General features: G+C 64.3%; 2 protein-coding genes across 3 annotated transcripts; both read right to left on the reverse strand.

Annotated features, from left to right (window-relative positions):
- Nucleotides 1-849: 849 nt before the first annotated feature.
- ENDOU (endonuclease, poly(U) specific) lies at nt 850-10,379 on the reverse strand. The gene is made up of 9 exons (XM_068663427.1): nt 8,922-10,379; nt 4,706-4,840; nt 4,485-4,526; nt 4,069-4,240; nt 3,757-3,956; nt 3,550-3,663; nt 3,356-3,462; nt 2,910-3,052; nt 850-2,468 (listed from the first exon to the last, which is right to left on the reverse strand). The coding sequence occupies exons 1-9, from the start codon at nt 8,980-8,982 to the stop codon at nt 2,354-2,356; spliced, it is 1,089 nt and encodes a 362-aa protein (XP_068519528.1). The 5' UTR covers nt 8,983-10,379; the 3' UTR covers nt 850-2,353.
- Nucleotides 10,380-10,511: 132 nt separating this feature from the next.
- On the reverse strand, nt 10,512-23,892 carry RAPGEF3 (Rap guanine nucleotide exchange factor 3). 2 transcript variants are annotated; one of them, XM_068663425.1, is made up of 27 exons: nt 23,505-23,892; nt 18,505-18,558; nt 18,093-18,199; nt 17,863-17,984; nt 17,560-17,734; nt 17,235-17,319; nt 17,006-17,066; nt 16,728-16,804; nt 16,448-16,594; nt 16,148-16,257; nt 15,903-15,991; nt 15,315-15,393; nt 14,904-15,054; nt 14,747-14,823; nt 14,566-14,605; nt 14,386-14,467; nt 14,170-14,316; nt 13,980-14,077; nt 13,161-13,286; nt 12,867-13,048; nt 12,692-12,782; nt 12,343-12,393; nt 12,085-12,172; nt 11,910-11,974; nt 11,635-11,689; nt 11,479-11,550; nt 10,512-10,919 (listed from the first exon to the last, which is right to left on the reverse strand). In XM_068663425.1, the coding sequence occupies exons 1-27, from the start codon at nt 23,796-23,798 to the stop codon at nt 10,801-10,803; spliced, it is 2,844 nt and encodes a 947-aa protein (XP_068519526.1). In that variant the 5' UTR covers nt 23,799-23,892; the 3' UTR covers nt 10,512-10,800. The 2 variants fall into 2 exon arrangements, with proteins under 2 accessions (XP_068519526.1, XP_068519527.1); XM_068663426.1 differs by lacking the exon at nt 23,505-23,892 and adding an exon at nt 19,858-19,989.
- Nucleotides 23,893-24,474: the final 582 nt, after the last annotated feature.

A 24,474-nucleotide genomic window follows, 5' to 3' on the forward strand; every position in this document is an offset into this window, starting at 1 on the left:
AAATCCTTCTGGAAGCAGCTCCTCAGCACCACCCGAGCATCTCCCAGCCCCGCACCCACCACCCCCACAAAGGCACAAGGTGGGTGACCCGTCCCTGCGGGGTTTCGCCTCCGTTCACCCCAAAAACGGGTGCAGGGAGGGCAGCCCTGGGGTGCCCAGCAACCGCGGGGGATCTGAGCTCTCCGTGCCACCTGGGATCCTTCTGGATGGAGAGGGAAGAAGAGATCCTGGGGTGGAGAGGGAAGGGGAATTGGGCAGCCCAGAGGCTGCTGTGTGGGGTATCGAGGCCAGCGGGTGGGCACGAGTGGAGGATGGGGCTGGGGGGGGAGCAGAACCAGGAGGAGGAGCTGGGTCCTGTGCCAAGGCAGCCCCGCAGCGAGCAGCCCCCCCAAAAAAAAACACCAAAAAGCTTCGGGACGAGCTCCAGCGAGCATGAGGGTACCGGGGGCATCGCTGTCCCCCCCCCGTGCCCTGCCCCACACAATCTGCCCCTTGCCACCCACCCCACCAGCACGGCACCTCCCCGAGCCCCCCGGGCTGCTGCGTGCGTCCCCTGGGAGCGGTGCTGGGGTTGGGGGGGGATCCAACAGTGAGGAGCCCACCCGCACCCATCCCAAACGCATTTCTGTAAATCAAGCTCTGGCATGCCCCCCCCCCTCCCCCCCCCAACCTCCTCTCACACCCCTCCTTTTCCCTGCGGCGGGGTTTGGGGGTCACCCGTGACCCCTGGCAGATGGCGCGGGGACGCCCACCCCTTCCCCAGCCGCGGTCGCAGCCGGCCATCTGTCGGGCAGCTCAAATCTCAGCGCTCCTCAGCATCCCCTCCCCAGGCACCCACCGGCGCTGCTGCAAGCCCAGGGGGTGCAGGAAGGCAGCCGGGGGGGGCACAGATAAAATGACAATTGATCCAACACCCCCAAGAGGGTGGCCGTCCTGCCCACGGCGCCCGAATCGCCAAGGGGAGGAGGAGAGGGTGCATGGGTAGGGAAAAGGATGGGGTCTGGGCAGCTCAGGGGGCTCAAGCAGCAAGGGGGTGGTAGGGGTCTTTGTCAGCCCCCCCCCGAGGGTGCTGGGACAGCGTGGGGAGGTGGGGAATAGAGCTCCATGGGTGCCATCTCCTTTGGTTGAGCTGCCCACAGGGTTTGGGATTTGTGCCCCCGAGCGCAGGAGATGTTGGGGCGCCCGTGCTCAGAGAGCCCCAGGAGCCCGGAGCAGCTCCAGTTCCGTGCTGGGAATGGGGGCCACTGGGGAGAGCCCCCACGGAGAGCACAGCTGGGCTCTGGGAGGAGGATGCACCTTCTGCAGACCCCAATTCCCCTGTGACGGTCCCCAGGGACGCAGCCGCGGGCACACGGCAGCCCCGTGGGTCCCCCGTTTTGGGGGGCACTCCACAGGGTGAGTGGCATGGGTGGGGGCACCGAGCCTGGCTGGCAAGGGCTTGCTCTGCCAAATGTCCTCGCCCCTCTGGTGGCCCAGACCCCGGGCAACAAGGAGGTGCCCCCAAGAAGCCGTGGAGATAAATGGGGAAGGGGTTCCTGCCATGGTCCTGGGGGGGTTCTCAGCCATTCGCTGTCCCCTGGGGTCCCCAAAAGAGCCGGGACTTTGCGCATGTGTGCACCTGCGTGGGAAGGGGATATTAAGGATATTTCCCTGCACACATTTCCCCCTGCAGACTTTATCTCCAGGAGGATTGTTCAGGCGTTGGATTGCCATGGGATGGGGGAGCCAGGACCATGGGGGGGTCTTTTTGGGGTCCTTGATGGAAAGGAGCAGCCCCGCACTCCTTATCCGTTTGCACACACATTTATACACGCACTGATGGGGTAAAATAAGAGCAGGGGACGGGGAGGAGGGGGTGGCCCCAGGGGAAAGGCAATTTGGGGAGCACCTGGCAGCACCCAGGGGTCCCAAAGCCCACCCTATCCATGGGGCTGGGGTGTGGGGGGGGGGGGCTGGCAGAGCTGCTGATGCCCACGGCACATCCCTCGGGGCACAGCAGCAAGAGCAGGGTCTCCAACACCGAGGAGGTGACCGCATCTCCGTCCAGGGTCAGTATTTATTCCACTCGGGGGGGCCTCTTTCCACTGCAGGTCCCTCTCTGCCCCCTGCTCTCCTGCCACAACTGGGCGATGCATCACTGGGAGGTACTGGGACTGCTGCCTCCCTCCCCTCGCTGCCTCCACGCGGGCCACAGCCACCTCCGTCCTGCCCCACGTCGGTCCCGGGGCTCCCCCCCTCGCACGGGGGGACAAATCCTGCCCCACACAGGGGGGCTGCAGCGAGGGGCAGCCCAGGGCCCCGGAGCAGTGGGGCTGCGGCCGCCCCGTTCCTCCCAGCCGGGATGGGGGCAGCCTCAGGGCGAGATCACGTAGGCGGTGGCGATGTATTTCTTGCCAGGGCCGTAGGTGGACTTGGTCCAGGTGTAGGTCTGGATGCTGATGCTGTGGCCACCCAGGCTCAGGTGGCATCTGTGGGGACACACAGGGGACACACGTGCCACCCTTGAGCCCCACGTTCACTTCTCCCCCCTCCCCAAAGCTCTCCCCATGTCCCCACATCCCAACCGTGCGCCCCACGTTCACCTCTCCTCCCTCCCCAAAGCTCTCCCGGTGTCCCCATGTCCCCATCCCATCCCAATCCCACCCCTGAGCCCCACATTCACCTCTACCCCCTCCCCAAAGCTCTCCTGGTGTCCCCATGTCCCCATCCCAATCCCACCCCTGAGCCCCATGCTCACCTCTCCTCCCTCCCCAAAATGCTCCCGGTGTCCCCATCCCATCCCAATCCCAACCGTAATGCCCCCAAAAACCATGCTGAGCGCTCAGGGGCTGACTCAGCTGCTCCGTGGGGAGCAGGAGGGCTCGGTGGCAGGAGGACAGACGGACGGACGGACGCGGCGCCGTACTTACGCCCTCCCAGGACGGGCGATGAAGCACAAGGTGTAGACGCCGAACTCGAACTCGGGGCTGCAGCCGATGAAGGCGGAGCCCACCTCCTTGTAAAAGCCGTCCCAGCTGAACTGCAGCCCCAGCACGTCGGGGTAGGAGTCCCACTGCAGGGCAGGGGAAGGGGGTTGGGGGCTGAGACCCTTGGAAGCCGAGCAAAACCCTCGTGCCCTCTCCAGGAGGCTCCCAGCCTCACTCCTGCTCCTGTCTGGGAGCTTCTTTTGCCCTTTGCAACCACTTTCTCCAGATCTCCCCACCCTGCTTCCACCCCAAAGTCCACGTAGGGGGGCAGAGGGGTGAGCACCTCTGCCCCATGCACCGGGGGGTCCCCGTTTGCCCCCCTCGGGACACAGTTGATGGAGCGAGGTCGGGGCTCCCTGCCCAAACCCTCCCATGGTGGCAGCACTCACCGGCCCGTTGTAGTTGTGGCTGTAGTAGTTGACGAGTCCCTGCTTTTCCAGCAGGTAGAAGCGGATCCAGTTGTGAAACCCGCTCACTTGCCCTTTTTTAACCTCCCCTAGGCACAAACGAGACCCTGGGGTGAGCCGGGCACCCTCCGCTGCCCACCCCCTAACCCCATCCCACCGGGACGCGCCGGCTCTACCCGAGAAGACGTGCTCGAAGCCGCTGGAGTCCTTCTCGCCGTTGCCTCGGGAGTAGAGGCCGAACCACATCTCCTTCAAATCCTCGAGGAACTCCTGCTCGGAGCCGTAGCGGTCTGCGGGTAAAGCAGAACGGGGAGGGAGGCAGGGAAATAGGAGCTGGGGGATGGACACGCAGGGACCCCGTTCCTCCCAGGATCCACACTCACTTTTCTGATGGAGGAAAGCGAAGAGTTTCTTCATCAGCTCGGTCTTAATCACCTCCCGGAGGAAGGTGTCCTGCTCCCTCAGCTCCTCCGCTGTCACCTCCTCCTCCCGACCCGTCGCCCGCTGGTAGTTGTCCAGCAGCCTGATGAAGCTGGCGTAGGTGGGTTTGGAGAAGAGCTTCTCATTCACGAACGCGTAGAGCCTGGGGAGGGGAGGAGAGGAACCTTTTGGAGACCCTTTTGGACCCCTCTCCAGACGGCCAGGTCCCTCGGCACGTGGTGAGGGTGCTGGTGGCAGTGCCGGGGCGCACTCACGGCCGGGGGGAGCGATCCTCCTGGTCATCCGTCTCGTCGGGGGCAGCCCGGTACTGCGGGTTGATGGTGATGTCCTGGGGCCGGGCTTTGTTGTGATCGGCCCCGTAGAGCTGCTCGGAGACCTGCAGGAGCTCCTGGTCGCTGATGGCATCGCGGCTGCTGGAGAAACCCTCTGCGGGGAGAGGTGCGGGGTGACCGCGGGGCGCAAAGGGTGCAGGGGGGTCCCAGCCAGCACCAACCCCACATTTTGGGGACAAGAGCCTTCATTAAGCGAGAGGGGGACATCAGTCCTCGACCCCCAGGCTCAGCACCAGCACACAGAGGCTTTGCACAAACGATGGCAGCACCTCAAAGGTGCCAAAACAAGAGGTGCCAAGCAGCCCAGAGGCACACAGAGGGGACCCAGAGCCACTCACCGCCAGCATGCCTGCGTGCTGCTACCTCGCCCCGTTCCCCACCTGCACAAAAACAAGAAAAAGGGCTCAGGGTGCTGGAGACGCAGGCTGGGGCTGCCCAACACCACGCGCACAAGTGCGCAGCGGCAACGGGTGGATGCCCGCACGGAACCAGCCCTTGGCACCCCAAAGCCGGGCTCCAGCAGCCCCACGGAGCCCCCTCCTCAGGCAGCAGTGCTCACCGGGTCGGCAGTGCTCGTAGTAGTCCTCGCAGCAGTTGTAGTGGCTCTCGCACTCGGCGTCGCAGTGGCACTCGTCCTCCTTGCTGTAGGGCTCCTCGCAGCGCCCCTTGCAGGAGTCGGGGGCCGTGTACAGCTCTTTTGGGGGAGAGAAACAACAGCGTGGTCTGCGGGGTGCTCCAGGAGCCCTGCATCATCCATCCCCAAATCTGGGAGCATCTCTGTCTTCTGCCCAAGCTGCTGTGTGGCTCTGGGTCCTGGCTGGTGGCAGGGGACAGCATGGGGACACCGGTGCTGAGGGTGTCCAGGAGCGAGGAAAGGAGCCCCAGCTGCTCCGGAGCTGGGCCAATTCCTCATTCCCCAGCCCATGGGGATGCTGCAGCACCCCAAAACCCATAGCTCAGCGCATTCCCTCCCTGCTCCCATCCTGGGGGAGCCAAAAGGACCAAGCTCCCGCCGTGAAGCTGTCCAGGATCCTTCCTTTCCCAACATTTTGGGGTGGCATTTGGACCGGCTGAGTCCCCAGGACGCATCTCCATGGGTCACTCCCCTTCGGCCACAGCCACGTGCCACACCGGGGTCCCTGGCAGGTCGCTTGGCACGGGGAAGCACCTTTTTGGCTCCCCACCACTAATTGCCTGCTCTGATTCACCCCGTTAACACCAGGCTTAGAGGCAGCGCCCCAGGCCCAGCCGTCCCCAGCGCGGAGGAGTGCCACATTCCAGACGCCCTCATTTTGTACCCGTCCACCAGTCCTTCCGCCACGCCGGGCAAACTGGGGCCTCCCCGCCGAACTATTTATGTGATGAATACATCGGGCAGCCCGCGCTTTATTACGCGTTGTGGCAAAGCTAAAAATAACTCAAGCCGTGCTCTGAATAGCACAAATGCCACCTCTCCGAGGGGCAAGGGCCACCTGCTGCCAAGCAAATTGGGCTGTAGGGGACCGAGGTGGGAGCAGAGGTTTGGTTTTAATTAAGGCACAGCCAGGAGGCATCGTGCTTGGGGAAGGTGACTTTTTTCTGCCCACGATGCTCCTGATGAACGGGGCAGCCTGGGCACGGCTTCCCCGACACCCCCTTGGTGCCGTCACCCCAAGGGATGTGCCAAGAGGCCATGCCCCAGCCGAGCCAGCCTGCAAAGCGGTCCCTGGAGGAGAGGGTGTTGCTTTCCCTTGCAAACCTGCAATCAGGCAGCAGCATAAACACGGCGAGCAACACCTCTGGGTGGCCTGCCTTCGGTTCCAGCCAGCGAAACGTGCCCACGGGGCAGATCCTGATCCAGCAGCGCGCAGCCTGACCTCCGAGGTCACCCTGGGTGGCTCCTCTCTGCAGCCACTTTGCTTGCTCTGCTCTTTTCCGTTTTCCCCCAACTATTTGTCGGTTTTGGGGACAGCAGAAACGTGGCCCTACAGGTGATGATTTGGGAGGAAGAACCTCTTTGCCCCAGCAGCCCCTGTTGGTTGGTCTTGCTGCAAGGACAATCCTGCTTGATTTCATGGGGTGCTCCTTGAGGAAATTCACCCTCAGTGCTATTTTTGTCCCATTTTCACCCATGCTGATGCAGGAACAACTGGAAAGGGCTGCAGAGGGAAGGGCCACCCGATGGTTTTGGGGACAAGCATCGCTCGTGCACCCTGGTGTCACCTATCCGTGCAGCAGGACAGCCAGGTCTGGAGCCCCGGTGGGTACAGCAGCTGCAACCCCCATGGCGCAGCACAGCACCCCTCTCCATCCCAAAAGCAGCATTTGGGCTAAGTCGGGCTGGATGACACATCCAGGCTCGTTTTCCAGCGGGAGGGATTGCGCAAGGCACAAAGGAGCTGCCCACACACCAGCCAGCACCAAGACGGTCACGGGGCGCGTGCTGCCCGAGCATGTCGCAGCAAAACCCAGCACCAGGACATGCAGTGACTCAGCTGAGCCTGGGATCTCTGCAGATCCCTTGGAGGAGCGAGTTCAGCATCAGTTTCTACCACGAAAAACAGCAGCAGCAAGTCGAGGCTTCTCCCAGCGCAGGGCACGGGGCTGACTGCAAGAAGCTGCTCGCCTTGCGGAGAGGTTCAAACCTAAACGGAGCTGAGCAGCTGCAGGGCAGCCTGGCACTCCTGGTGGTCAAATTAGAGGAGCTGCTGGAGATTTTGGGGAGAGAAGAGCTGGTGGGAGAGCTCGCAGGGCTGGAGGAGGGCAGCTGGAGCAGGAGGACGTGGCCAGCCGTGCCCAAACGCTGCTGGTGATGGGGTCTGGGTGGGGGGACCCAGGACCATCCTCCTGCCCTCTCCTCCGAGCCATCGCTCCCTGGACCAGCCCCTGGTGTTCGGCCCTTCCCCAGCAGAAAGCTCCACTTGCCAGATGAGGCAAGTGGAGGCCAGATGTGGGTTTGGCAACCAAACCCTCGGAATGGCCCCTGGTGAGACGGGGCTCGCCCAGCCCACGGATATTCTCTGGGAGCACCGAGCCAGACAAAAATCACCGTCAAATATCTCATTTTCAGCTCTCCAGCCAGGCCAGTCCCTGCCTGAACGCAGCTTTTGGATGGGAGCAAACGCTGCTTCGTTTCTGCCAGGAGGTTTTGATGGGGAGAACGTGGGCTATTTCCCGAGCAGCTCTGCTCCCCGAGGTGAGGGGAAACATTTTGGGGGTAATTGGGCAAAACCTCCACCACCGTCCTGCCTGGATGAGGATCGGGGTGGTTGTTACACCGCAGAGGTGCGCCATGAGCAGCCAGAGATGCTCCCCAGCTCCTCGCTCCCCCGGGTAGGGGCTGGGGTCCCACCACCTCTCCACATTGCTCCAGAGAGAAATTTGGGGTCCAGTTAGAGGGGGCTGCTCATCTCATCCCAGGTCCCTTGTCCTGCCCCGCCGGCTGCTCCCCAGCTCCAGCACACCCCGGTGATGCTTCCAAGCAAGGACGGTTTCGGTGCTTGCATTAAGCAAGACAAGAATACATCAAAGTGTCAGGGCAGCCCACCAGCTGGATTGCAAAAGCAGCAAGGATTGCAGCAGCAGCTCCTCTTCTGCACCTGCCTTGCAAAAATTCCTCTCCGCTCACCTCCAGGCCAGATCCAGCCTGCTGGCGACGTCAGAAAAGTGATGAAACTCCCTTCTTGAGAAGGGATTACAGCTCGCGTTTTATGTGAGAACACGGCCAGGACAACACCCGGCCACGTGCAGGATGCTTGGAAACAAAAAGCCCCAAAGCCGATGCCCAGAAGCTGCTCCTTGGCGCAGCATTGTGCCAAAACCATTTTTTTTTTCCTGCTCACCCACCCAAGCCCACCTCCAAACAGCCTTGGCTGAGCTCCACCTGCATTGTGCTCCGTCCCCAATGCCCCAGGAGCCCCGTCCTGGGCTTGCTGCTCTGCCCCATCTCCTAAATCCCTTACCCCACACGAACCACGTGCCCTTCTCCAGCCAGAGGCCGTGCCACACGCCAGCCAGCACCCGCGATGACGATCTCGGCGTGACGGATGGGATGACCAAACGCCGCCAAATCCACTTCCCGGAGCCACCCGACCTGCCCCACAGGATCCCAGCTGATGACCTGGGAGCTGCCAGCACTTTTGGGGCTGTGCGGGCAGATCACAGCTCTCACTCAGCACCCCTGAGGCTTTGCTCACCGACCAAAAGCCGGGACCTGGCTCAGGATGAAACCAGGGCGAGAAGCAACTCGGTGCTGGGAGCCCCAGTTAATCCCAGTGCGCTTCCAGCCCGGACACTGGGGCTGTGCCAGTATAGCCACCCCAACCAGTCCATGCCCAGCCCCAGGGCTGTGGGATGGGCTGTGTGGATGTGCTGGGCTGTCTGGGAGCACAGCGGGGCTTTGGTGGCTTTTTTGGGCAGTGTTTGTGATGGGGAAGGCACCCCAGTTCGTGCCGTGCTCTCCTTGCAGCCGACGAGCTCCCCTCCAGCATCGGCCGGGAGGACTGGGGGTAAGGTAGCGGGGAAATATCGCCTCTAATCCTCCCCCAGGATGCAGAGGAAGGTGAATTTGGGTGAAGAAAGCCCAGCGGAACGCAGAGGGGAGCAACTCAGGGGGGTTCACAATGCAGCAAAGAGAAGGACGAAGCCCCCTCCTCTCCAGCTGAGCCCCCAGAGCCGGAGGAACCCCAGGACCACCACCCTCCACCCATTCCCCTACAAACCTCTGCTGGATCTGACCCTCAGCGAGCCCCCAGCCCGCTTCCAGCCCCCTCCCCAAGCCAGGCCCTGCTACTCACGGCCGGCCACGCAGCCCAAGGCCATCCCCACCCCGACGAGGAGCATCCAGGGCTTCATCATCCTGCAGGAGCTGAGCCGGGCGCTTGGGAGCACCCCGGAGAAACCAGCTGGAAATGTGGGTGCTGCTCGGCGCTCCCTGCTATATGTGGGGCCCCGGGAGCCGAGGGAGGAGCCCGGTGCCACCGAGGAGCTCGCGGGCAGGCTGCGCCCCGACTTTGGCAAAGCTCGTTAGGCGCACGTCCTAATTACAGGCTGCCCGGAATGGGAGGAGGGCTGGTAAATCCAGCTCCCTGCGTTGCTCCACTCCTCGCGCCCGAGTTTCCCCCCTCCGGGCAGCGATGGAGGAGCAAAGGGAAAGCTTCTGGGGAGGGGGCTCCCTGCCTGCCCACAGCCCCCACGTCCCCATGGATCAGAGCCACAACTCGGTGCCTCCCTGGCACCTGGTGCTAAATCCCCTCCTGCCCCCTCAGCCCCCCGTTAATTGCAGGGGTAACGACTTCTTGCGCAGCCCCCAGCACAGCTCAGCACCACAGCTGCTTATGGGGCTCTGCCCCGAGCCCCAGCAGGAAAATATCCCAAATATCCCAATCCCCTTCCTTCTGGGGGCTGGTTGGGTGTCCGCAAGCATCGCCCTTCCAGGAGAGCGATGGGACCGGCGGCACCCATTGGTGTGCACCTCAGGGTGCGCCTCGGCTGCTGCTTTTTGCCTCCTTTGCTTCCCATGTGGCACCGTGGGTTTCTCAGGGAGCCTCACCCGGAGCCTAAACCCCAGGGCCCAGCATTTTCCTGCTGCACAGACAAAAAAAAAACCCTTGCTGTAGCACCTCCCCTGCCCACCCCTGCGCCCTCGCCGCCAGCAGAACCAGGGCAGGACCTCCCCATGCAGGGAGCATTGCCCCCACCCCAAATTAAGGGCATCGCCCCCCACCAACTGCCCCCTCTAGCCCAGAGGAGGGGATTTCTGAGCAGCAAACCACTCGACAGCTGCCTGCAACACACCCTGTGCACGTAGGAGCCTTGCAACAGCCTTAACCCCGCAGGGATGCATCATCTGGCACAGGTGAGCAGCGTTTGGTGTAATAAGGGCCAGGTTTGGCTTCCTCCTCACCCCTCAGTCATTTCCTCCCCCTCCACCCTGGGCCGGTGACCCCGTTGACTTGTCCTTGCTGACAGCAGTTTTGTTTTCTGGGTTGTTTTCACGTCATCCCGCGCTGACTCCGCGCATCGGCTGCCTCTTGTGCCAAGGAGGCTGCTGCCACGCGTGGCTGCTTGAGCCCCATCTGGGTGGGGAAACTGAGGCACGCAGGCAGCTGCGCTCAGCCCAGGCTCGGCTTCTGGGGCTGTGCAGCATCCCAAAGCTGGTCCTGGGGACGTGACACCTCCCGGGGGACCAGCAGGGTACAGGATCGGGGTGGCCCCCTCTGGGGCGGCACAAGCCAGAGCCACGAGGAGCAATGGGCACCCTCCAGCCCAGCACCCCCGGGGCGAGCAGCATCGGTGTGGGGCAGCCGGGGCTCCTTCCCCCCACCCCAGCTCCTGCAAGGGGTGAACCGGGGCTGCTGCGTGGCGAAGAAAGGTGACTGCAGCCGTGCATACAAAAATACCTCTATTGCTCGCTGCGTGGGGGCTCCCCACCCCGCTGTCCGTGGCCTCGCCTGCCCGCAGCCCCCCCCCGGTGGGCTCCTGGCTGCTGTGCTCTGCCAGGGCCGGGGTTTTGGGGTCTGGGGCACGGCCGAGCAGAGGCTCTTGGCCAGCTCCAGGGTGTCCCCGTGCGCCCTGAGCTGTGGGGAGCAGAGCTGAGGGCTGCCCCCCATCCGGCACACACGTGCGCTGTGGCACGTCCCCGCTGCGTCCCTGCTCCGTTCCCCTTCCTGCCCGTCAGGACTCCAGGTCTCGGGAGAGCCGCAGCAGCTCCTTCTGGCTGTCGATGGCTTTCAGGTGCTGCAGGTAGGCCCAGGTGGAGACGGGGCTCCGCACGCTCAGGGACTGCTCCGAGCCTGCGGTGGAGAGCTGGGCTCAGAGCCGGGCTCCCTCAGCCCCCTCCATCACCCCCCGCTCGGCTCGTGCACCCCCCACGGCCGGATTCAGGGGTCCTGCTCCATCACCTCCCGCTTGGTTTTTGGCTCCCCCTCCACCCCCTATTGCCCAGCTCACCGAAATCCCCTCTATTTTTTTCCACCTATTCTCTCTGATCCCCTCCATCACCTTTAGCTCAGCTCCTTGAACCTCCTCCACCACCTCCAGCACGGCACACGGGTCCCCCTCCCTTTCCTCTCACCCAACACACCAAAATCCCCCCCCATCACTTTTATCCCATCCCATGGACCCCCCCCATCACCCCCAGGAGCTGTAGGAGCAGGACCAGGCTTGTTCCACGGGGCAAAGCAACGCCCAGCTGGGGATGGCAGGGAGCAGGAGCTCGCCCTCCACCCCTGCACGCCCCAAGGCTCCACCACCCCCAGCCCAATTTTCTCCCCCTGCAGCCAAGCTGCTGCCCTCAGGGTGCCCCCCAGGGAAGGACGGTGGGCGCCCACGTAGCCCCAACACCCAACGTACACGTGCTCATCCTGACGGCCTTGGGGTCCTCCGGGCGGTGCGGGGAGCGGCTCCGCAGCGGGGACAGCGGAGCTGGGTGCGGAGGGAGAGCAGAAGCTGAGCTATGGCCCCAAGGGGGGGGACCTCAACTCGCCCCCCACCCCAGGGGGCACTCACCGTGCGCCTGACCCCGGCAGCGCTGCAGGACACGCACAGTCTTGGCCATCATGTGCTGTGGGCAATGCACAAAGGTCACTTGCTGCCACCTGGCACCGTTTTGCCCCCCCCCTGCAGCTTGAGCAACAGCCGCCCCGTGACCCCCACCCCATCAGCAAGGGGGTCCTGCTCCCCGGAGGAGAGTGGGGGGGGTTCGTGATGTTGTGTGGATGCTCTGGGTCTGCCTCCCCAGGGGACAGCAAGGAGGGACCCCCCCGGACCCCCCCGGCACTCACCATCTTCTCAAAGTTGATGAGGTTCTCGGCCAGCGTGCGATTGCCCTCGTGGATGAAGGTCATGTCTGCAACAAGGGGGGGGGATTTGGGGATCAAAGCGAGCCCCCGGCTCAGATTCCTGCTCCCTGGGGAGGGCTGGGTGCGTGCAAATGGCCCCCAGAGCTGCGGCACCCACCTTTGAGGAGGAGGGGGACGAAGGGGATGATGGGGGGGCTCAGCTTGGCGACGGCCAGGCGATAGACCCGGTGGTTCCACGACGGGTCCTGGGGACAGAGCGGGAGCTCAGCGGGGTGGGGGTCTCCAGGGGAGGGGGCTCCGATGCCCTGGTGCTTGGCACGGCCCCAAATTTGGGAGAAGGGAATGCCCCCCCACTCTGCCCCCTACTCCAACCCCGTGCCCCCTCCCCAGCTCTGCACAAAGTGTCCGCGCTCACCAGCATCCTCTCCAGCGCTGCGTGCAGCTTGCGGATCTTGTGGGGCAGCCTCTGCGCGGAGAGGGGGGGTCAGGATGGCCCCATGCATCCCCCCAACTACACCTGAACCCCCTCCCTTAAATCTTGGGGCACCTCTGAGCCCCCCATCCCAATGTCCCTCTCCAGGGGAGCTTGGAGCCCGTTTCCACCACGGTGCACGGATTTGGGATCCAACCACGGATGCACGGGCACATCCTGCCCCCCTACACCCCCAAACCTTTTGGGGTCAGCTCGGATCCCAGCAGCCCGGCCACCCCAATCCCTTTTCTAGCCCAGGGGACCCGGCTCTATCCCGGGGGGGACCCGTTACCTCCCAGGTCTTGGCGAGGCGGCTGACGGCCGTGTTGCTGACCCCAAACATCACCGCGAAGAAGGAATTGAGGTTCTTCTGCTCCTTGAGGCTGCGGGCAGGGCTGGGCTCAGCTTGGAGACCCCCAGATGGTCCCGATGGTGACGGGGACGGGGACGGGGACGGGGACACTCACTGCGCAGCCAGCTTGATGAACTTGCGGAGGAGCTGGGCTCTCCTGCCCACCTCGGGGCAGAGGCAGAGCTCCGTGGCCACCCAGTACTGCAGCTCGTTGAAGCGCCGCATGACGCGCTCCAGGTTGGCCGTGGTCACCTCGTGAAACTGCTGCGGCCCCACGATGTAGTGGATCATCTCCACCTGCGGGGCCGGCGGGGGGCCTGAGGGTGACCGAGGGGGTGGCCAAAGGGGGGGGGGGGTCTCGGGGGGAGGTTTCCCCTTCCAGATCCCGATCCGGGCGCTTGCCCCGTACCTGGTGGATGCTCTTGAAGAGGTTCCAGTCGTAATCCGTCAGGTGGCTCGCCAGGTCCTTGGAGCTGATGAGGTCCAAGGTCTCGGAGGAGCCGACGTGGGGGCCCAGCTGCTCGGGGTGGGGGGTCTGCACGCAGGGGAAGGGTGAGGGGCTGGGGTCGGAGCCATGCCCCTTTGTGGCTGGGCTCACCGAGCCTCCTCCATCGCTTCTAGGTAGGCTCGGGACCCCCCTGCAGCACCTCTGGCTTGCCCCATGCACCCCCTTCATCGTCTCCAGCCTGCCTCACTGCTCCTCTTCCTCTGCTGCCTTGGGTTCCCCCATTGCCCGTCGCTCAGCTCACCAAACCCTATCCACCACCTCCAGCATGGCTCATGGATGACCCTATAAAGCTCTGCATGGCTCCTGGATGACCCTATATTGCTCAGCACGACTCATGGATGACCCTATATCAGCATGGGTCATGGATGACCCTATATAGATCAGCATGGGTCATGGATGACCCTATATAGCTCAGCATAACCCATGGATGACCCTATATAGCTCAGCGTGGCTCATGGATGACCCTAAATTGCTCATGGCTCCATCACCTCTTGCTCATCCCACTCAACCCCCCCCACCTCTATCTTGGCTCCTGCCCCCCCCCATCACCCCCAGGACCCACAGAGGGACCAGGAGCGAGCGGGAGCAGCCTCGCTCCACGGGGCCAAGTGATACCCAGCCCGCTTCCCACCCCCCACAGCACCCTAACCACGCCGCTGTCCCCCTCCAGGAGCTCCCAGCCCCGTGCTGACCCCCCCCCAGCACTGTCCCCGTGCTCACCAAGCCTCCCAGCTCCTCCACGCTCACGGCGAAGAGCCGCTCGTTGAGCCCCAGCGAGGTGAACACCCCCACGGCGTCCAGCTGCAGCCCCACTTTATCTGCAGGAGGCAGGGCGATGATCCTGCAGCTCCCCTCATCACGGGAGAGGGACCCCAGGGTGCCCCCGGGGGGGGGGGACACGGATGCTCACCTCCAGCCGAATTCACCTTCACCAGGAGGTGCTCCCGGTCCCGGCCGAGCTGGGGGGCGAGGGACCGCAGGACGTCCCGCACCGAGGCGTTGATGGGCAGCACCGTGACGAGGCACGAGTGGTCGGGTCTGTAGATCTCGTAGGGCACTGCGGGCGTTCATTCTTCAGCAGGGTGGCCGGAGGAAAGGGGATGCCCCCCCCCGGGAGCCCCCCTACCTTTATCCTGGGCTCGTAAGGCACAGCTGCTGCTCAAAGCCGCCTCTTCCTGGCTCGCCAGCCAGCTCACGGAGCTCCGAGCCTGTGCCCGAGGTGGGAGAGAGCGGGCACGATGCCGTCCCCAAAGCCACCCCTCTCCTGGGGGGGGTCCCACTCCCCCCGACCTGCCACCCCCTTTACCTTGGGCTGGGGAGAAACGCTGCCATCTCCGTTCTCCAACCTGCACGGAGAGAGGTGTTAAAACCCCCCCGGAACAGGTGAAACGGCACCCTCCTGGGGACCCCCGTGGGGACAAGGACACCGGGGTGACACCGGGGGTCCGGCTGCTCTCCACGACCCCCCCAGGGGGGAAAGAACTCACACTCGGGTCCGCCGGCGTTCCTGCTCCTGCACCATCCCTCCCAGGCGGGGGTCCCGGCTCGCCAAATCGGCGAGGTTCTGGGGGAGGCAAAGGGGGGGTCAGCGCTGCGTGGCGGTGGCCGGACCCCTCCCGGGGACGCCCCCCCAGCCCCCGGTACCTGCAGCAGAGCCGTGGTGCTGCGGTCGCCCTGCAGCAGGCGGCCGTAGAGCAGCACCCACTGGCTCACCAAGCGCAGGATCTTGCGGCGTTTGTGCAGGGAGTAGGTGGCCTTCTCCTGCTCCGAGCCCTCCAGCGGCTCCGCGCGGAAACTGGGACCAGTTAAGGGCACTGGTTTGGACTGGCGTGGGGCTGGGGGAGGTGGCGCGGAGCAGGGGGAGCGGGCAGGGCAGCGAGGGGACCCCCTCACCCACCAGGATGGGATGGGAACGGGGATGTGCCTGCGGGGTTTGGGGTTCCCACAGCCAAACCCTGGTGTCCCACTGGGGTGGCAGGGGCCAAGCTGAGCCCGCTGGTCCCCAGCGAGGGGGTGCACGCTGTGGACCCCCCCAGTCCAGCCACAGAAGGATATTGGTGCAGCAGGGCTCTGCAGAGCTGCGAGGTCGGCATGAAGACGGTGTAGGTGAGCAGGAAATCCCCCAGGAGGGTGTCTGGAAGAGAGCAGGACAGCCCCCACCACCCTTCGTGACACCCCCAGCGGGTCGGCGACACCCCTGGCCCCTTTGGGGTTGCCCTGGGATCTCCCCCCCCACCCACAGCAAGCAGGCTCCTTGCCGGTCACTTTTTGCTCCTAAATGCCCGGGAAAGGGTTGAGCAAATTTTTTTAACTTTGAAAAGAAGGGGAAAGCTCCGCGCTCGGAGGAGATTCGACTCCAAGCGGCCTCGGCTGGCGCCAGCTCAGCAGCTCGCATTTTTTGCCCGCTGGGGACATCTCCTGGCTCCCAGCTCCTGCCTCACCCTCTTCTGCTGCTCTCCGAAGGGAGGCGCGGGGCCGTGGGCGAGGAGGGAGGAGATGCTCCGGAGCTGCTCCTCTCTCCCAGCCCGGGCGAGGGATTTTGCGGTGAGAAAAGTGGCTTTTTTGGTTCAACTCCTGGAGTGGTGACAACACGGGGAGCAGGGATCCCCTTGCCGGGACCCCCTGTGCCAGGTCCCCACCTACCCACGGGGTCGTAGAGCGTGGCGTCGAGCCTCATGAACTCCAGCAGATGCTCGAGGATCTTCTCCGGCGTCCCGGCCATCACCAGGTACCTGGGGGCAGAGGATGGGGCGCATCGCAGAGTGCCCTCCCCATCCTACCCCTGGAATGGGGCTGCGGAGCCCGGCCACGGCCAGGGAGGTGGCCGAAGGGCAGGAAATGTGGGGTGGCAGCCCCGGGAAGGAGGGATGGGGACAGGAGGCTGTCACCTGCTGCTCCGTGCCGTGGCCGGCTGGCTGCTGCCACCCTGCAGGTTTTTCTGCAGCACCAGCACCACCTTCCCGTGCTCCTTCAGCCGCATGGTGTTGGCCTCCACGTCCTACAGGGGGAAGGTGGCCAAGGGAAAGCACCACGTTTTGGGGAGCGCCCCAAAAATCACATCGGCACGCGGAGAACTGCCCTACCCTACAAACCCCATGGCTCTGCGCATCCCACAGCGCCGGGAGGGTGCCCAGGATGGGGTGCTGGTGCCGTGCCCAACATGGGACCCCCCCGGACCCCCTGCCCACCTTTAGGATGTGGTTGAAGTCCTGCTTGTCCACCCGCAAGAAGTGGCAGTTGTCCTCCCGCAGGATGATGCTGGCCGCCCGGGGCGCATCATTCACCAGTGCCAGCTGCCCAAAATCGTCCCCTTCGTGCAGGGTGGCCACCAAACCCTGCGGGGGGACAGGGATGGGGTGAAAACCCCGGTCCCCTGCTCCGGGTGGGGGATGCAGGGTGTCTGGAGAGCCCCACGCCTCGGCACCCGGTGGTATCGGGGACAAGGTGGCCGCGCAGGGACGCACCCACCTTGCCGTGGGTGACCACGTTCACCGAGCCCTTCCAGACGATGTACCACGAGGTGCCTTTGTCTCCTTGGCTGAACACTGCGGGGAAAAAAAACGATGGGTTTTCTCTGGGGAGACCCCCAGAATCCCTCATCAGCCCCATACCATCCAGCCCCACCGTCCCCGGTCCAAGAAAATCCAGCTGGAGCCTCCGCACCGAGGGCAACGTCCACCCCGCCTGGGGACCCTGTCCTTGGGGACATCCTGTCCTTGGGGACATCTGAGCTACTCGGTACTCACGCACGGTGCCAGCTCGCTGGTGTGACTCGAACATCAGCACGGCCGCCAGCTCCCGCTTCACCTGCGGCAAGAGGCGCCCACCCTTAGGGCCAAGCGAGGAGGGGACACGCTCGGGATGGGGTGACGGGGTGGCAGGGGGCCCCAGGCACTGCTGGAGAGGGCCAGGAGAGGAGGAGGAGGGTGCAGGAGGATTTGGGAGGGGATGGAGGAAGGTGTGGGGGGCACCCACCGAATTGGAGAGGTGAGCCACGGCTTTAATGTGGAGCAGCTCCTCAAATATCAGCTCCAGCTCGTCCTCCGTGCGCTGGGCTGGCCTGGCAGGAGAAGGGCGGGTGAGCGGCCACCGTGAGCACCCCAGGGCCCTGCACCCCTCCCTGCCACCTCCTCGGGTGCCACTTTGCTCCGGGTGGCATCCCCTCAAGTCCTCGACCTGGCAGCTGGGGAAGGGATGCTCGGCGCACCCCATCCGCAGCAACCTTTGGCATCTCCAGAGCTGCGTGGAGCAGGGTCCCAACGAGCCCCCCCGGCCCCCTGGGAGCCCCCCAGGCACTCACGGCTTGCGCAGGGCCATGGTGAGCAGCGCGTCGGGACCCAGCTGGGCCAGGAAAGCCACGGCCTCCAGCAGCTCCTCCGCGTCCCGCAGCCCCGCGCCGGGCTCGGGGCTCAGCTCCAGCTCGGCGAAGCGATAAAACTGCGTGTCCTTGTCCTGGAAATGCCACTCCTGTTTAACTGCGGGGTGGAAATGCACATCAGCTTGGGCGTGCGTGGCACCACAAGCACCCAAGGGAGACCACAGGAGCCGGGTGACCCGGTGCACCCAGCACCCAAAGGCCCAGAGGACCCCCGGTGGTGCTCACCGTGCGTCAGGACCCCTCCGTCCACCAGCACTTGGCCCACCCCGACAGCCTGGCTCCGCGTCTGGACGCCCAGCCCCGCGTTCAGCAGCCAGTCCACCAGCTCCTTCCCCGAGCAGCACTGCCTGCAAGGGGGAGAAGTGTTGAGAAATGCCCCCAAAATGGGGTTGCAGCACCCAGGAGCACGGCCAAGCTCTCCTCGGAGGGTCCTTGGCAGCCCCTCGCTGTCCCACCTGTGGTGCCGCAGGTGATGCTTGTGGTCCCGGATGAGACCAGGGCAGGTGCTGGTGAGGTGGGTGAAGAGGAGCTTCCCGGCTCGCCAGATCTTCTCCGAGGATGCCTGGGGGGGAGAAATGAGGTTATATGGTTTGTGGGGTGGCCAGGAGGGCAGGGGCAGTGACGGACACCTCCACGCCAGGAGGCTTCCTGCTCAACGTCCCCAATTTGGTGCCGGGGTGCCATGCCTTGACCCCATCCCAGCACCCCAAGACCTCCATCCCCAGCCCCAGGAACCCAGGAGCCCAAGGGATTGCCCATCCCACCACGGCCCCCTACCCACCGTAGCCTTGGAGACGTTTCTGCCCCCCCTCGCCCCTTCTCCAAGCACCAAACTCATGCCCTTGGGGGCATCCCCTGTGCACCCACCTGGGTAAGGCTGTGTCCATACTCCAGCGAGGACTCAGTGTCCAAAAGCGGGGTCTGGAAAACCAAAAAAAAAGGGTTTGGTGGCTTGGGGGCCTTGCACACCAGGGACCTGACCCTGCGAAACGCCCCCCCCGGCGGTGATGTTTAACTCCAGGACGGAAAGCGCATTCAAACAAGCGAGCCAGGAGATAAAAGAAGGAAGTTAAAAGTAAAACCCTCACAAACAAGGATCAAAGGAGCCTTATTGGAGCCACGGAGCAAACGCCACTCGGGGGGGGGGACATCAGAAAGCCCCACGGGAAGCCGGAGCGGCCCCAAGGCAGGGAGAGGGAAGGCCCCAAGTTTTTCCTCCAGCTTTGAAGCCGGCTCCAAACGAGGAGGGGGAAAAAGATCACAAACTCCAGAGGAAAGAGCTGGAGGAGCGGACCCGCTGCCAGCAGGACGAGGATGGCAGAGAGCGATGATGAGGATGAGTTTTGTCCATGTCCTTGAGCCCGCCCAAACCCCTTTTTGCAGGTAACACATCAGGGACTGGTCCCGGATCAAGGCACAGCCAGAAAAGCTCACGCAATAAATCCTGGAAACTAAACAGGAGCAGCACCGGGACGTGGTGGTCCCACAACTCCAGGAGCTCAGCGGCCAGACGGAGGGCTGCAGGTGGCAAAATTGAAGTTTTTTGTTTTGTTTTGTTTTTCCCCAAAGGATTTTAGGGGGGACCCTGGAAGCTCCCGTGCCGACACGGTGCGGTCTCATTCAGCACTAAGGTTCAGGTGCACGGGGGGATGGAGCCTCCTGGGGATGAGTTTTTGCGTTCCCAGCAGGGAAGCAGAGCCGTGGGTGAAATTCAGCCCAGACATAGGTGAGGATGGGGTATGGGAGGGAAAAAAGCCCAAATTCCCCTTGTTCGTGGTCAGAGGCTCCGGGCTGATGGTTACTCCTCGAGCGCAGCAGGAGCCCAGGCCCCCGTAGCTGTAAAAAATGCAAATAGTGGGATGGGTGTTGGCAGGAAGGGAAGAAAATAGGAACCCAACCCAATAGGAAGCCAACGAGGGTCTCTTGCAAGTCGAAGGAGCAGACATGAATGAAATGGGGTGGGCAGGGGGGCACAGACCAGGGGCACTCCTTGCCGCAGGGCACCGGGGACGCTGAATTTGCTGCAGAAAGGGGCTGGGTGGGTTAAAGGGAGGCCAAAAATCTCTGTCCCGTGCAAAGGCACCGCTTCCAGATCAGGAGGACCGAGCTGCGAGTCGCTGGGAGGGGGCAGAAGATAATTCCCCTCCCTGGTGGTGCTCGTGAAGCTGAGCCCCAAAGTCATCCCTGGGAGCTCCTCCCTGCCCTTTGCAGCTCTCGTACCTCGGTGCTGAGCCTCTCCCTCCTTCTCCAAACCCTTGCTTGGTAAAAATTCATCTTTTAGGGACGGAAACCCCGGTCACCCGCTGAGTTCTTGCTTTGTTTAACTGACACCGGCTCGACACGCGATGGGCTGACCCAGAGCTGTTTTCTAAAGCAGCTCCTCCAACATCTCCGCCGTTCACCAAGGCCAGTCCCGAAATAGCATCGCCCTGCTGGGCTCGGGGACTCCTTCCTGGAGCAATCCATCACGGCACCGTCGGGAACTGCTGGGAGCCGCCTCCGCGTGCAGGGTGCGTGCTGCGATCCAAAGCCACAGACCCTGCCAGGCATCACGAAAGCGTGGCGTTGCCAAAAAAAAAAAAAAAAAAATCCACTCCGGGCACCCAACGGGGCTGCTGGATGAGATGGAAACGCTTCCAGCTGCTCGCACCATCCTCGTCCGCTCCGAAAACCAACAGCTCCGGTTAAACCTCGAGGGATGTTTCACCTCCCACACGGCCACGGCCCTGAACAAACAACCTGTCCTCTCCGAGACATGTGCTGAATCCGTCCCCAGCGCATCCCAGCCCAGTCAGACCAGTTTTCCACGGAGGCAGCCGCTGCCCTCAAAGCGTTAACCCCAAAACGCAGCGAGGAGCATCCTCCTCGGGTGCTGCGGGGGATTGTCCCCAGGGGGAGGCTTTGTGGGATCCCCCCCTGGTTGTTTCTGGTTGCTTTGAGAAGGGTCCTGAAGCACTCGGGGGTGGTGGTGGAGGGGTGGGTGCTCAGAATGTAATTTTGGCGATTTGGCATCTTCTGGGCCGGATCCTCCTCAAATCTGCTGGCTCCGGGCTGGTGGCGGTGGTGGGGGCAACCCCAGCAAGAGGGACGGCCCTGATGGAAGCCCCAGTGATGGAATTCAAGGGCGACGAGCTGCAGAATCCTCCTCTGCGAGGGAATTCGAGGGGAAAAAAAACACCCAGCAGGGAGCTGAGGGGAAACCAAACGGCCCCGGCACCTCTGGGTGCAGGCAGGTGATGGAGGTGGGCGCACGGCCGGGTGCTCTGCCTGCCTCAGCCCTTCCCAAACCCCCAGGGCTTCTTCCTCCTCCTCTTCTTCCTCTGGAGCTCGAGCCCTCAGGCAGCAGTTTGCAAGAGGCTCGGGAGTAATTTGGGAGTCGGGGGACAGATGGAAAACAAGTGGCAGGTCCCCGGGGACGCTCCCAGCCTGGCCGCTGTCACCAAAGTCGGGGCGCCGCCGCTTACTCACTCTGCAAACTTTCCCGAGTCCCGTGACGCCCCGCGGAGCAGGAAACGCTCAGGCAATCGCAGAGCAAATGTTTGCAAACTGGAGCCCGGGCTGAGGAGCGTGGAGCTGCCTCCCGAGGGACCCGCAGGGCGATGCCACCCGCGCCGGCCCCGCACGGGACGGGCTTCGCCGTCACCCCGCGACGCGGGTCTGTCCTTGGGGCCGAGAGCCAGGACGTGCCACGGTCCTCCTCGAAGCAAGGACGGCGAAGGAGACCGAGAAAAACCCAAGGACGGCTGCGCGGGGAGGTTTCTCCCTGCTCGTTGCAAAACCAGCTCTGGAAAAGTTGGGCAAAATCCCCCCAAAACGCCTCCCCAAGCACACCCGCTCCCTGCGCACGGGAGCTGGGTGAGTTCCCAGGGCTGGCCCCACAGGATGTCCCCCCCCCCCCAGGTCGTCGCAGCATCGCGGCCGCCGTCTCCAAAGCGCTTCCGAAGGAGTTGCCTGTTTCCATCTTCCTGCTTACGGGACACGGGGGCGCTGAGATCCTGCCGGTCTCCAGAAATCCGGCAGCCGCGGGCGAGCGGCCAAGGCCGGCAGCGACCGTTCCGCGCTCGCGCGCCGCTTTGTTTGGGATCCCGAGGAAAAACAACAGGAGCTATTTCAGGCTTTACGGCTCCGGAGAAAGTCCTCGCCCATCCGCAGGCTCCAAAGGCACGGCAGACAGCCAGGGGCTGGCTTCCCCCCCCCCCCCCGGGACCCTCGCCGGGGAGGGGTCTCCAAGGGGACCTCTCCAGGGACGCGGTGACGACGGCGCTTGTGCTGCGGGATGGGTGCAGTTTTTGGGGACGCCGGAGCCTCGTGGCAAAGAGCAGAGCTGGAGGAGAGCTGGTGGCTGTGGGGACAGGCAAGAGGGTCCCCAAGAGGGACGGGACAGAGCCACACACGACAAGGAGTTTCCAGGAGCTTGGTGCCGTGGGGACAAGGGACACTGCGTCACCTAGGCACAGCCAGACGGCTCCCAACCACCCGAGCACCCTCAGACCTGCAAAAACAGGGGAAAACACCCCCTCTGTCCCCCTCCCCAAAAGAATCCCCTCAAATGCCCATCAGGGGGGAGCCACACAGGAGGGGACGCTCCTGCCACGCTGCACGTGCCACCGCGCTGTCAGATTTTGCCAGATTTTTGGTAGCCCGGCACTGGAAACCAGCAGGCGCCGCGACCTGCTGCTGTCCCGAGCCCTCTGCTCTTTAAATAAAAATACCCCAAAGGGAGGCAGTCCCTGCACGTTCTGGGGAGGAAAACATCAGAACGAAGGGGAGGGGAAAGAAAAAAAAAAGAAAAAAAAAAAGAGAATTCTGCTTGTGAAAGAGCTTGCAGACGGCACAAAAGCACGCAAAGCGATTTCTCCTTAGTCCTTAAAAACGTTTGTGCCGGCTCAGGCAGCGTGGGAAGGGGAAGGCGGGCGGCCACGGGGCTCGGCTGGGACATCGGGTGCCTGCGGCCACCTCCAGCACCCGGGGGACAGCGGGGGGCCACCAGCGGGGACCCCAGGGGCTGGCAAAGGGGGTTGGCAGCGGGCTGGGGGGCCGGAGGCCGTGGCGCTGGGCACCGTCCCGCTGCCAAGCGACCGGTTCCGCCTGGAGAAACGGGCTGAGCCGCCAGCGGGGAGGGAACGTGTTGAACCCTGCGTGCCACGGGCACAGGGAAGGTGTTTCCTGCTGGCTGGCTGCAGGTCGGGGTGCTCTGCCCGGGTGCCGAGCGCTGGAGCGCGACGGCCCCGGGCTCGTTTCGTGCCCCCGCTGCGCCCCGGAGAAGGGGCCGGGGCTGGCGGCCACCCAAGGGTGCTCGCCGCACGCCTGGCCCCGCAGGCTGCAAACCGGAGCAGGGTGCAGCTCAGGGCCCCCTGCCAGCCCACCTGGGGGGGCCCTATAAAGAGGGGCTGGGGGCTGCGATAAGGGTGGGGGTCCCGCTCGGCTCCACCTCACAGCCCCCAGCCCTCCGGGCGCAGGGAGGGATGCTGAGGGGTGCTGGGGGCTCCTGCAGGTGGGGTTGGTGACTGTTGTCCCTGCTGTCCCCATGTCCCTGCTGTCCCCATATCTGTATCCACGTCCCTGCTGTCTCCATGTCCCCACTGTCCCCACGTCTGTCCTCATGCCCCCACTGTCCCCATGTCTGTCTCCATGTCCCCCCGTCCCCATGTCCCTGCTGTCCCCACATCCCTGCTACCCCCATGTCCCCATGTCCATCCCCCTGCCCTTACTGTCCCCCTGTCCCTGCAGTCCCCATGTCCGTCCCCACGCCCCTGCTGTCCCCGTGTCCCCGTGTCCGTCCCCATTCCCCTTCTGTCCCCACGTCTGTCCCCACGTCTGTCCCCGTGTCCCCACGTCTGTCCCCGTGTCCCCGCGTCCCCACTCACCCAGCGGATTCCCTGGATGCGGGGCAAGCTTCCCCCTTCTCCCTCCAGCCGGATCTCGTAGCTGGAGCTCCGGAACAAGTGCATCTTCCTCAGCAGCACCGGCAGCCTCTTCCCGTCCCCCCCGAGCCCACCGGAGGGCGGTGGGGGACCTCCGGGACCCCTCTCCAGCCCGCTTCTCCCCGCTTCCAAGCGGCACCGGGGCCCCAGCGCCGCCGCCCCCCGCCGCGCCGCCGCCTCCCCGTTTGCGCCCCCGGTGCCGGTGCCGGTGCCGGTCCCGGCCCCGCGCACCTTCATGCGGGGGCGGCGCGGCGGGGCCGGTGCCGGTGCCGGTGCCGGTGCCGGTGCCGGTGCCGGTGCCGGTGCCGGTGCCGGGCGCGCCCCGCCCCGGAGCGGGGCCGGGAGAAGGAGAGCGGAGCCCCGGGGGGGGCCGTCCCCAGCGCCCCGTCCCGCCCCGTCCCGCCCAATCCGTCCCGCTCCTCCCTCCCCCGGCATCGTTTTTTTTTTTGGGGGGTCCCCCCCCCCCAAAAAAATCACCCTGCTTCTCCTTCCACCGGCATCCTTCCTGCCCCCCCCCCCAAATACCCTGCTCATCCCCCTTCCTCTCCCCAGCATCCTTTTTGGGTATCCCCCCCCCAACCACACCTCTCCCCCTGGCATCGTTTTTGGGGATCACCCCCCGACCACCCCACTCCTCCCTTCCCCTGGCAACCTTTTTGGGGACCCCTCAACCTTCCCACCTCCCATCCCCATCCCTGGGGACCGTGGTGGCCCCCAGGAGCCCCCTGCCCTTCTTGGGGTGCTCTGCCCCTCCTGCCCCCCCCGGACACCCCCAGGGATGGGGTGCGGGAGCGGCTTGTGCCGGGAGGTGGCCCCCCAGCACCCAAAGCTGAGGACTCAGGAGCAGACCTGGAGCAAGGCCAAGGGGTCCTGGGAGTGCCGGGGCTGGGGCTTTTGGCTAAAAGGAAAGGTT

The sequence above is a fragment of the Anas acuta genome, chromosome 29, assembly GCF_963932015.1.
Source record: "Anas acuta chromosome 29, bAnaAcu1.1, whole genome shotgun sequence".
In the NCBI taxonomy this organism is placed as follows: Eukaryota; Metazoa; Chordata; class Aves; order Anseriformes; family Anatidae; genus Anas; species Anas acuta.